At 45.3% G+C, this 12,025-nt stretch overlaps 2 protein-coding genes and 1 pseudogene across 2 annotated transcripts in view; all 3 read left to right on the top strand.

The window, feature by feature from the left end:
• Positions 1–1,939, top strand: part of LOC139230588 (class I histocompatibility antigen, F10 alpha chain-like) — an 85,705-nt gene extending 83,766 nt beyond the window's left edge. Inside the window, exon 7 of the mRNA XM_070862413.1 lies at positions 1,890–1,939. Coding sequence (XP_070718514.1) covers positions 1,890–1,939 — 50 coding nt within the window. The remainder of the gene's footprint in view (positions 1–1,889) is intronic.
• Positions 1–12,025, top strand: part of LOC139230206 (nuclear factor 7, brain-like) — a 926,603-nt pseudogene that overhangs the window by 127,471 nt on the left and 787,107 nt on the right.
• LOC139230587 (probable G-protein coupled receptor 139) lies at positions 8,175–11,454 on the top strand. The gene is made up of 2 exons (XM_070862412.1): positions 8,175–8,244; positions 10,541–11,454. Exons 1-2 carry the CDS (start codon positions 8,175–8,177, stop codon positions 11,452–11,454), a joined length of 984 nt encoding a protein of 327 aa, XP_070718513.1.

The raw sequence follows: 12,025 nt of genomic DNA, 5'->3' as shown, positions 1-12,025 counted from the left end.
GAACAAAAGGAGCTTATCTTTAGGGGTAAACAAACGCATCGAAACTAAAAGGAGTTAATTGGAAAACTATTAACCTAACCAAGGAACGGCTCAAATTCTTCCAGACAGTCACATGTTTGAGGAAGGCCAATGAAGAATGCCCTGGAACTAAGAACCAATCCTGGGGCTTTATCAACTTATGTCGAGAGACAAGGTACCTTATGTGAATAAAAAGGCTAACACAAAGCCTGCTCGCTCTTTCTGATGATCATCCACGCGGCACTTCTGGCTGAAGATCACTGCAAATGCTTCAGCCTTGTCTTTTGCACTCACATGCTGGGTCCGCCATTATTGAGGATGTGGATAATCATGGAGACTCCTCCTCCCATTAGTTGTTTAATGGTCCATCACCATTCACAACTGGATGTGGCAGGACAGCAGAGCTTTGAGCTGATCTATTGATTGTGGGATTGCTTAGCTCTGTTTAAAACATTCTGCTTTCGCTTTTAGCATGCATGTAGTCTGTGTTGCAGCTGACACAATTTGGCAGCTCATTTATAGGTACGACCGGTGCTGCTTCTGGCATAGCCTTCGGCACTCTTCTTTGAACCAGAGTTGGCCCATGGCATGATGGTAATTCTGGAGTGATGGATATGCCGGGCCATGAGGTTACAGTTTGTGGTTGAGCACAATTCTGCTGCTGCTGTGAAACCCACAGTACCTCGTTTGTGCCCAGTTTTTAGCTGGTAGATCTGTTCTGTATCTATCCCATTTATCAATTGGTAGTGCCACACAGCACAAGGAAGGGTGTCCTCAGTGTGAAGACAGGACTTGGTCTCCACAAGTACTGTGTAGTGGTCACTCCTTCCAATACTGTCATGAAAAGATGCATCTGTGACAGGTAGATTGGTGAGGACGAGGTCAACTAGGTTTTTCCCTTGTGTTGGTACTCACACCACCTGTCGCCTCCCAGGCTGGCATCTATGTCTCGGCCAGTAATGGTTCTACTCAGCCAATCTTAGTGATGGGCATTGATGTCCTCCTATGCAAAGTACATTCTGTGCATTTACAACCCTCACTGCTTCTTCCAAGTGGCGTTTAACATGGAGGAGTATTGATTCATCAGCAAAGAGAAGGCAGGAAGTATTAATCAGCTTGAGGTTTTATTGGTCATGCTTAACATGAAGCCATGCGTCTTAGAAACATAGAAACATATAAAATAGGTGCAGGAGTAGGCCATTCGTTCCTTCGAGCCGGCCGGCACCACCATTCAATATCATCATGGCTGATCATGCAACTTCAGTAGCCCATTCCTGCTTTCCCTTTATAGGTTCCAGAGTCAATGCTGAGACCCGCAAGGACCACTCCCACACGGCTGAGTAACACTTTGCCGCCACCTCTGGTGGGTCCGTTCTGTCGGTGCGACAGGACATCACCAGGAAGTGGTCGCTTTCTAGACCATTTCAGAGTACAGCTGAGCGAAAACCACATTGTTGTGGGTCTGGAGACACATATAGGCCATAACAGGTAATGTCAGAAGATTTTATTCCCTAAAGGACATTATTGAACCAGATGTGTTTTTCTGACAATAAGATAGTCTCATGGTCGCCATTACTGATACAAAGTTTTATTCCAGATTTATTTAATTAACTGCATTTAAATTCCCCAGCTGCCATGGTGGGTTTTGACCTCACGTCCTTCGATCATTACACGAGGGATCTGAATTACTATTCCAGTAAAATAACCACGATGCTACCATACCATAAAATTTGCGAAGACTGCCTACTGACGCTCCTAGACACGCATGCCACTCACTTTCCCTCCCTGGATTTAAAACAGAGTCTACAAGAGATGCTATTTTCCGCTTTTGCACTGTGCCAACCATTATTTTCTCTTCCGTTTGTGTCCAGCATTTCAGATCTACAGTCAGAACGAAAGTCATGAAAAACCTGAGATGTGATGTGTGTAGTTGAATGTCTTCAGCAAACAGTGAATCCCTTAAATTCAACAAAATGGAAAGTTGTCAGAGTTCAGAATTGATGCGGCATTGTTTTAATATATTTAAATACTTGCCCCTTCCAATACGAGATGCTTTAACTGTTCACCAAACAGGCAGATTAAAATCACCGAATGTCAATTCATGTGTATTCACATTCCAACCAGACCGGCTGTCCTCCTCAACACACAAATGGTTACTTTTCTGCTCAATTAATTTTCAAACAAAGGCACGCACAAATACAAAGAATACCCCATAAATATTACATGATGAATATTTTTACACATACTGATGACGGACAGGGAAGTGCAGCTGAATCCATGACCAGATTAGCCGTGATCTTATTGAATGGTGGAGCAGGCTCGAGGGGCCCAATGGCCTACTCCTGCTCCTATTTCTTATCCTCTTATGTTCTTATGATCTGCATAGTTAATGTCATTACTACTATGGTATAATGGAACTTAGAAAAAATGTCATGATCATGTGCGGCTAAGCGTTGTAGAGGGTTTATTCATTCGAGGGGACAAATGTCCATCGAACTGTTAATCTCTCTTTTAGCTGCACGCAAGGTCTGTTAATACTTCCAGAAATCTTAACCTGCTGATTTTCTGTGGGGCTGATCAGCTGTATACAACTCACTATATCACTTTCTGTGTGTATCTGAATGCTCTTCGATCTCACCTGTAGCACTGAGGCTCTTAATATGTTATATATAGTTATATATTACAGGAGCTGACCGGTGCAAACAGCAGCGGAGCGGGAGCTATAAAGAAGGAGAGCCCCTGGACCCAGCGCACCATCGGCAGGAGCCGACCTGAGGGGAAATAGCAGCGGAGCAGGAGCTGAGCGGGAGCTATAAAGGAGGAGAGCCCCAGCGCAACAACAGCGGGAGTTCGGAGGACAGTGGAAGCCCAGAGGATGGAGGACAGCAGGAGGTCGGATGAAAGTGGGTTCTCAGAGGATAGCGAGAGTGCAGAGGTCAGAGGACAGTGGGAGGTCGGAGGACAGAGGACAGCGGGAGGTTGGAGGACAGTGGGAGGTCAGAGGACAGTGGGAACCTGAGGGTTGGAGGACAGCAATAGGTCAGAGGACAGTGGGAGGTCGGAGGACAGCGGGAGGTCGTAGGACAGTGGGAGCCCGGAGGATGGAGGACAGCGCGAGGTCGGAGGACAGCGGGAGGTCAGAGGACAGCGGGAGCCCAGAGGTCGGAGGACAGCAGGAGGTGAAGGATAGCGAGAATGCAGAGGTCGGAGGGCAGCGGGAGGTCGGAGGACAGCAAGGTCAGAGGGCAGCAGGAGGTCGGAGGACAGCGAAAGCCCAGAGTTTGTAAGGCAGGTGGCGGCCCGGAGGTTGGAGGCCTGGAGGTTGGAAGCCGTGAGCAATAGGGTCGTGGCCCAGGAGCTGCGCAGTGTAGACCAGCAGCGGGGTCGTGACCCAGAAGCAGCTCAGCTGACAGTAGGAGTATGCGTGTGTGTATGAACTAGGCCTGTACAGCAGTGCAACGTCTCCAGTCATGTTGGATCACATTGCCACTGAAACAAGACCGTGTTCAGTCCAGTGTGTGTGGTAGCTGGTGTGCAACGGCCACCGCATGTTAAAATAATTCATGCACAGGCATCTTCCACACATTAAAATGAAGTTCAGGACCTGGAACATCAGGAATGGGCAACCCTAACAGCAAAAGACTGTAATGCTGCACTGCTGTCATTGCCTTGGAACTTGGGCGCTTTAACAGTGACATCGCTGCCCTAAATGGGACCCGGTGAGCAGGGGAAGGCCAGCTAAAAGAACAAGGTGGTGGCTACATCTTCGTCTGGAAAGGCAAACCACAAGCAGAGCGCTGCCTCCATGGGGTTAGCTTCGCTGTAAAAATCGAGCTAGTGGGCCATCTCAGAGACTCCCAGAATGCCTCATGACTCCTCAGCTCACCCTAGCCTGGAACCAGTGCACTACAATCCTCAGCACATACGCCACAACACTGGAAGCTACAGACGAGACGAAAGAGGAATTCTACTCCAGCCTCGAACAATCCCTGTCCCAAGTCTCAATGTGCGACAAGCTGATCCTCCTTGGTGACTTCAACACCAGAGTTGGAAAGGACACAAAACTCTGCCGAGGAGTGATCGGCAGAGAGGGGGTAGGGAAAGCCAACTCCAATGGAAACCTCCTCCTGACGAAATGCCTATAACACGGCCTTTTCATAACCAATACCCTGTTCCATCAGAAGGACAAATATAAAGCATCATGGCAACACCCTCGCTCTAAGCACTGGCATCTGTCAGATTACATCATCATCCGTGTGAGAGACCACAAAGATGTGTACATCACACCTCCCATAACAGGAGCTGACGACTCCTGGACAGACCACAACCTAATTCATTCTGTCGTTACCATCAACATTGCCCCAAAACATTGACTGCAATGAAACAATACCACAGGAAAATGCTGCAGGAACATCAATGACGGAGCACTCACAGATCCTGCGAAGAAAGCCATATTCTGCCAGTGCCTCACTACCAACCTGATGACTCCCAGTGACCCAGAGATGCAGTGTATCTACAGCACCTGGTCTAATGTCAAGGCTTCCAGAATTAGCACCTTTGAAGTGGCACTCAGTCAGTCGACCAGAAAACACCAAGACTGGTTTGACGAGGACAACCAGGAGATCCAGGATTTAACATGCCACAAGTGCAAGGCATTGTTGGACTGGAAGCAGCAGCACAACACGAGGGCAAGAAAGCAGCTCTACAGATAGAAATATAGAAACATAGAAAATAGGTGCAGGAGTAGGCCATTCGGCCCTTCTAGCCTGCACCGCCATTCAATGAGTTCATGGCTGAACATGCAACTTCAGTACCCCATTCCTGGTTTCTCGCCATACCCCTTGATCCCCCGAGTAGTAAGGACTTCATCTAACTCCTTTTTGAATATATTTAGTGAATTGGCCTCAACAACTTTCTGTGGTCGAGAATTCCACAGGTTCACCACTCTGTGGGTGAAGAAGTTTCTCCTCATCTCGGTCCTAAATGGCTTACCCCTTATCCTTAGACTGTGACCCTTGGTTCTGGACTTCCCCAACATTGGGAACATTCTTCCTGCATCTAACCTGTCTAAACCCATCAGAATTTTAAACGTTTCTATGAGGTCCCCTCTCACTCTTCTGAACTACAGTGAATACAAAGCCAGTTGATCCAGTCTTTCTTGATAGGTCAGTCCCGCCATCCCGGGAATCAGTCTGGTGAACCTTCGCTGCACTCCCTCAATAGCAAGAATGTCCTTCCTCAAGTTAGGAGACCAAAACTGTACACAATACTCCAGGTGTGGCCTCACCAAGGCCCTTTACAACAGTAGCAACACCTCCCTGCCCCTGTACTCAAATCCCCTCGCTATGAAGGCCAACATGCCATTTGCTTTCTTAACCGCCTGCTGTACCTGCATGCCAACCTTCAATGACTGATGTACCATGACACCCAGGTCTTGTTGCACCTCCCCTTTTCCTAATCTGTCCCCATTCAGATAATAGTCTGTCTCTCTGTTTTTACCACAAAAGTGGATAACCTCACATTTATCCACATTATACTTCATCTGCCATGCATTTGCCCACTCACTTAACCTATCCAAGTCACTCTGCAGCCTCATGGCATCCTCCTCGCAGCTCACACTGCCACCCAACTTAGTGTCATCCGCAAATTTGGAGATACTACATTTAATCCCCTCATCTAAATCTGAAGACCGAGGTCCAACAGAAAATCCACAACCTAAAGAACAGATGGTGGGTGGAGAAAGCTCAAGAAATCCAGCAGCTAGCTGACAACCATGATATGTGAGGTTTCTTCAGCGTAGTCAAGACGACCTACGGCCCAAGCACCCAACACCCTACCCCACTACTGGAAAAGAACAGAGAAGTGCTCATGAAGGACTGAGAGTCAGTCAGTGCTGGAAGGAGCACTTCGAGGATCTCCTCAACCGAGACTCTGCCTTCGAGGTGAGTGTCCTCGATTCTATTCCACAGCATGCTACCTGCCACCATCTCAGCTCAACCACGAGGTTGAAAAGGCCATCCGACAAGTGAAAAACATCAAGTCATCAGGAGCAGATAGAATCCCCGCCAAAGCACTGAAAAATGGCAGAGAAGCACTACTGGTGTGGTTCGATGACCTCATCTCTCTTATCTGGAAGGAGGAGATTATGCCAGGAGATCTCAGAGATGCTGTAATCGTGCCCATCTTCAAGAAAGGTGACAGGTCCGACTACGGTAACTACAGAGGAATCTCCCTGCTGTTGACCATAGCAATAATCCTCCTGAATCACCTTGTTCCTGTGGCTGAAGAGCTCTTCCCAGAGTCACAATGTGGATTCTACCCACTAAGGGGCACAATGGACATGATCTGCACCAAGCGGCAGATACAAGAAAAATGCAGGGAACAGCACCAACCCTTGCTCATGGCCTTCTTTGACCTCACAAAAGCTTTCGACATTCAACTGTGAGGGATTATGGAGTGTTCTTATCGGATTCAGCTGCCCTCAAAAGTTTGCCACCATACTCCACCTGCTCCACGATGACATACACGCCATGATCCTGACCAATGGATCCATCACAGACTCATTTCACATTTGGACTGGGGTCAAGCAGGGTTGTGTCATCGCACCAACGCTTTTCTCGATCTTCCTTGCTGGAATGCTCCATCTCACCCTCACTGGAGTGAAGCTAAATTACAGGATAAACAGGAATCGGTTCAGCCTCCGCCGCCTCCAGTTCAGATCCAAAGTCGTCCCATCGTCCATCATCAAATTAGAATATGCACACGACGCTTGGAGGCCAAATTCCATGCCATCATCAACAACGTCACTGAGGTGTATGAGAGCATGGGCCTTACATTAAACATCCGTAAGGCAAAGGTCCTCTACCAACCTGTCCCAGCCACACAGCACTGCGACCCGCCGTTATAAAAATCCATGACGAGGCCTTGGACAACGTGGACCATTTTCCATACCTTGAGAGCCTACTGTCAATAAGGGCAGACATCAACAACTGTGTGCCAGTTGACCCTTCATCGCCTGAGGAAGAGAGTGTTTGACGACCAGGTCCGCAAACCCGGCATCAAGCGCATCGTCTACAGAGCAGTGGTGATACCCGCCCTCCTATATGGCTCAGACACATGGACTATGTACAGCAGGCACCTCAAAACACTGGAGAAGTACCACCAATGCTGCCTCCGCAAGATACCGCAAATCCATTGGCAGGATAGGCTCACCAACGTCAGTGTTCTCACTCAGGCCAACATTCCCAGCATTGATACACTGACTACGTTCGATCAGCTCATTGAACAGGCTAAATAATCTGCACGCCTGACACGAGACTCCCAAAACAAGTGCTCTACTCGGACTCCGACATGACAAGCGAGCGCCAGGTGGGCAGCAAAAATGCTTCAAGGACACCCTCAAAGCCCCCCTGAAAAAATGTAACATCCCGACCGACTCCTGGGAATCCCTGGCCCAAGACTGCCCAAAGTGGTGAAAAAGCATCCACAAAGGCGCTGAACACCACGAGTCTCTTCACCGAGAGTAATCTGAACAAAGCGTCAACAACGGAAAGAGTGCACAGCAACCGAGGTACCCGACCCACCCGTTCCTTCAACCACCATCTGCCCCACCTGTGACAGAGACTGGAGGTCCCACATTGGACTCTTGAGGCACTTGAGAACTCATTTTTGGTGTGGATGCAAGTCATCCTCGACTCCGAGGTACTGCTTAGGATGATATAGTTTAGATTAAAGAAGATAGAGAACATTATTGACGTAACTAAGATCTAAAGAAAGCTATTCCGTCACAATTATGCACAATTGTTCCATCAAATGCCTCGCATGAATCTATAAATAAATATCCTCAACTTCAGGAGTCTTGTACCATGACTGGAGGAATGGAGATGTCGCAATATTTTGCTTTGAACGTATGATGAAAGTAATTTTCTAGAGTCCTTAATCTTTCAATGGACAATACCATTGCAAAATATCCATGATCAGTATGAGTGAATAAGACTCGTTTTAATCTGTTTGTTCATATGTCTGTAAACAATCCCAATTATTGTGCAATGCACATGTGTCACCAGGTTCCCCTCAGGTCTAAATACGAGCTTTTTTTGAAAGCAGAATTTCTGCCTGTCCACAGCACTAACTGGCAACATCGCTTCTCTCCGAATATGGGACAGCTGGTAATCAAACAGATAGAAAACATTTACTATCCGATTCTTGCAATAGTTGGTCTTCCTGGTAAGCCGCTTATAATCAGTTAATGCTCATCTTTAACAGTGCTTCACTATGTCACTGCTCCTGCTGGCGGTGTAATGATATGATCTGTTTGTGTTGATCTGTTTTATTTGCAGACTATAACTACCAGCATCAAAGAAACAACTCAAATTACTCCAAGGTTCTGTCATATTGTTAATGTAACAAACTGAGAGGAAGCTCCATTTACTCTGACTATTTAAATTCAGCTATTTAGTGGAGATGCCTTGGCCGTGATCGACATTCTTGTAGCTCTGTTGCTGGGACAATTATTAGTATCGGATGGAGTAGCCAAAACATCAATTCTTAAAAGGATTCCCGGAGGTTGTTCAAGAAAAGGAAAAGGAATGTATTGTTATATATTGTGAATCCAGGAGAAATAGAAAAGATTCTCCCGCACTCACAACATCGAGCTCAACAACTTCAGACTACAGCCTCTTCCCCTACATTTTCATGTGTTTGCCATTCCCATTTAAAACTCTTCTAGACTCATCTTTTGTTTCACTACTTGTTCCATTAGCATCTTCTTTTGCTTTGTATTGCATACCTTTTGTCATCTAATCTCCCTTGTCTTGCACACTATCACAGACCTTTCCTTTTGCTCTTTCCTCCGCTCCCCCTTTCCCGGCCCCTACACTTGCTTAAAATCTGTTACATCTCCAATTTCTCCAGTTGTGACAAAGGTCACAGACCTGAAACGTTAACTCTGTTTATCTGCCCACAGATGCTGCTTGACCTGCTGAGTATTCCCAGAACTATCTGTTTTTATTTCAGATTCCAGCATATCCCGTATTTGCGATTGAAAATTAATTTTGTTGTTGGTCCTATCGGCCCGTCCGATAAAACAAGACTTAAATACTTCAATCAATAACACACTTTTATCCTCTGTTGGGAGTTTATTTAAACGTTAATTACGAAAACGGGGGCAAAGTGAAGAACGTGTCACACATCAAGCACAGATTGACGGGAGATAAACTGGGATATGATCATGAACCAGGATGTCCAGACCGTCACAGGGATTTCCAATACTATGTTTGTACAAGCTGCAGTGCCCAAAGCTTGATTTTCCAGTCTTGGCAGAGATTTGGATTTGAAACAAAAGCCATTGCTTTTTACAATATTCATCTCAGGCTGGATGCCAAAGAACCGTTTTATATAATTAAATAGGGAACAATAATTAATCTCTCTCGAAGCGTCGTCGACCTGAAACATTAATTCTGTTTCTCTCTCCCCGGCACCTGCCTGACCTGCTGAGTATTTCAAGCATTTTCTGCAATTATTTCAGATTTTCTACATCCAGAGTGTTTTGCTTCTGACAATAATTGCACTTGGATTCCAATACACAGCATAAAATATATTCAGGATAATTGTTGAGAGAATATTTAAGAAGGGTTACTCATGCAGCAGCAGCTATCTGGTGGTGGACATTCTTGGGCGGAATGGCAGGGGCTGCCTGTTATACGCCCCTCCCGACAGTCAGCTCCATTGGTCGAAGTAACTTGACATCAAGTGGGCAGGCAACGGGCATTACCACCCAAGACAATCCTGGTCATGTGAGAAAAGCACAGTCATTCTTTCCAGAGTCCCGCTCCCCGCTTGATGTACATAACCATTGCACATTATTATTCAACTAAATTTGAAATGCACTTTAAATGTTTGCCCACGCTCAGGCCCCACGCACCACCGTCATTATGCGGCTACTTTGAAGTAAACAATTCTGGCCGTACATAGTTGTGGCACAATGCAAACAGCATTGTTTGTCATTATATTGTCCACATGAAACAATGTATCACTGAGCAATCTACCTTGATTGGTCATTTGCTGAAGATAAGCACGGTAAGGACACCATGTTGGAATTTTCACCTGCCTCCAGAACATTAAACGATAGAATATTGCAAGCAGAATACTGTTATCATGCTGAGTCCTACAATGCATCACAATTGGGGATGTTAGGAATGAGGACACACGAGGAAATGAAAAACAGGCGGATTCAATTGCGGCCACCAGATGGAAAAACCCATTTTTGGTCCGCTGGAAAGTTAAAAATCTAACCATCAGTCACTGCAGCATTCTTTTCTTCTGAAGTAACTACAAATAACTTAGCGATGTGTATCGAAAAAGAAATGCAAGTTTTCTGAATTATTAGGCTTCTCCGCCAGATTGGGAAAAAGAGAGATTTGAGTAATAAAAAATCTTTCCATTATTTTTATTCAAATAATTATTGATTGATCATCCTCTCAGAGTAACGAGAGCTAGTGATTTAATGTTCACTTTTTTGCAACTAATTTGGTGACAATCATCATTCTCTCCCGTGGAAAGTGCGGTCTCTCCAAATGCATCACCCGTTACCTGGTGGCCATGGCAGCTGCTGATCTAATGGTCCTGATTAATGAAGTGATTCTGTATGAGATTAACGATGCTTATTTCCAAAATTCATTCCTAAACTATACTCCGATTTGTAGTCTCAATCTCACCCTGTGTTATTCTTTCATTGATTGCTCTGTCTGGCTAACGGTGGCTTTCACCTTTGATCGATTTATCGCTATTTGTAACCAAACGTTGCGAACAAAATATTGCACCGAACAAACTGCAGCTGTGGTGATAGCAGTGGTGTGTTTCTTCAGTGTTTTAGAAAATGTTCCAATCTACTTTGTATTTGAACCTCGGGAAATAATTGACAACGTGCCATGGTTCTGCCATGTAAAATCAAGCTTCTACACCTCACCCTTATGGTTAGCGTATTTGTGGTTGGAAACAATTTTAACCCCATTTGCCCCGTTTGTTTTGATCGTGCTGCTCAATGCACTGACCATCAGGCACATTGTACTGGCCAATAGAGTGAGGAGGGGTCTCCAAGCAAACAACAATCTTCAGAATCACACTGATCCAGAGATGGAGAACCGAAGGAAATCCATCATTTTACTGTTCACGTTATCTTACAATTTAATACTATTATGGATGGTAAGTTTTATAGTGTTTATATGTGTGCAATTTACAGATACTCAATTTATGAAAGCAAATTATAAAGACTCTTTCACCATTGCAGAACAATCTGGGTATATGCTGAGGTGTTTGAGTTCTTGCACAAACACGTTTATTTATGCAGTGTCCCAGAGCAAGTTCAGAGAGGAATTGAAGAACGTGATCAGGCATCCCCTGGCTTTCATTACTAATTTAATCAAAAAAGTTAAATGATCCACAAACTAAAGTGGAACTACATCCATTGGAAACGGGCAGAAATTGTTCAACTAATATATGCAAACAGGAATTGCCGAAGCAAATGGAAGCTGTCACCTGTTCCCAATATTAGATGTCATATTGTAGGTGATAAAATATGCTTCGGATATTAACTTTTGGCGATAGTTTAAGACAACTGATGCCACATATGAACAAACAAATAAGATTTTTTCAGATCCGCACAGCGGGTTCTGCTGATAGACTTAGATGAGGAAGGATGAGAGGAGGTGTGAGTGGAGCATTAATGCCGGCCTGGACTGGTTGGACCGAATGGCCTATTCCTGTGCTGAGTGTTCTATGTGATTCTATGTCAAACCATAGACATATTTTTCCTTCATATTTCAAATCATGCAAATTATAACACAAAAAAATCTCGTTTTGTTATGAACCACAGCAAACAAATCCCATCAAACGTTCACCACATTTTAGGAATAGTCGCTAATATCAATTCGGAGAGGGAAGCAGAGAAGATTTCCCCAAATAATCGAAGGGAGCAGAGACAGATTGTAATGCCTGAAATTGCTGCACT

Source organism: Pristiophorus japonicus, chromosome 19 (assembly GCF_044704955.1).
Source record: "Pristiophorus japonicus isolate sPriJap1 chromosome 19, sPriJap1.hap1, whole genome shotgun sequence".
In the NCBI taxonomy this organism is placed as follows: domain Eukaryota; kingdom Metazoa; phylum Chordata; class Chondrichthyes; family Pristiophoridae; genus Pristiophorus; species Pristiophorus japonicus.
This window is presented reverse-complemented; position numbering and strand designations above follow the sequence as displayed.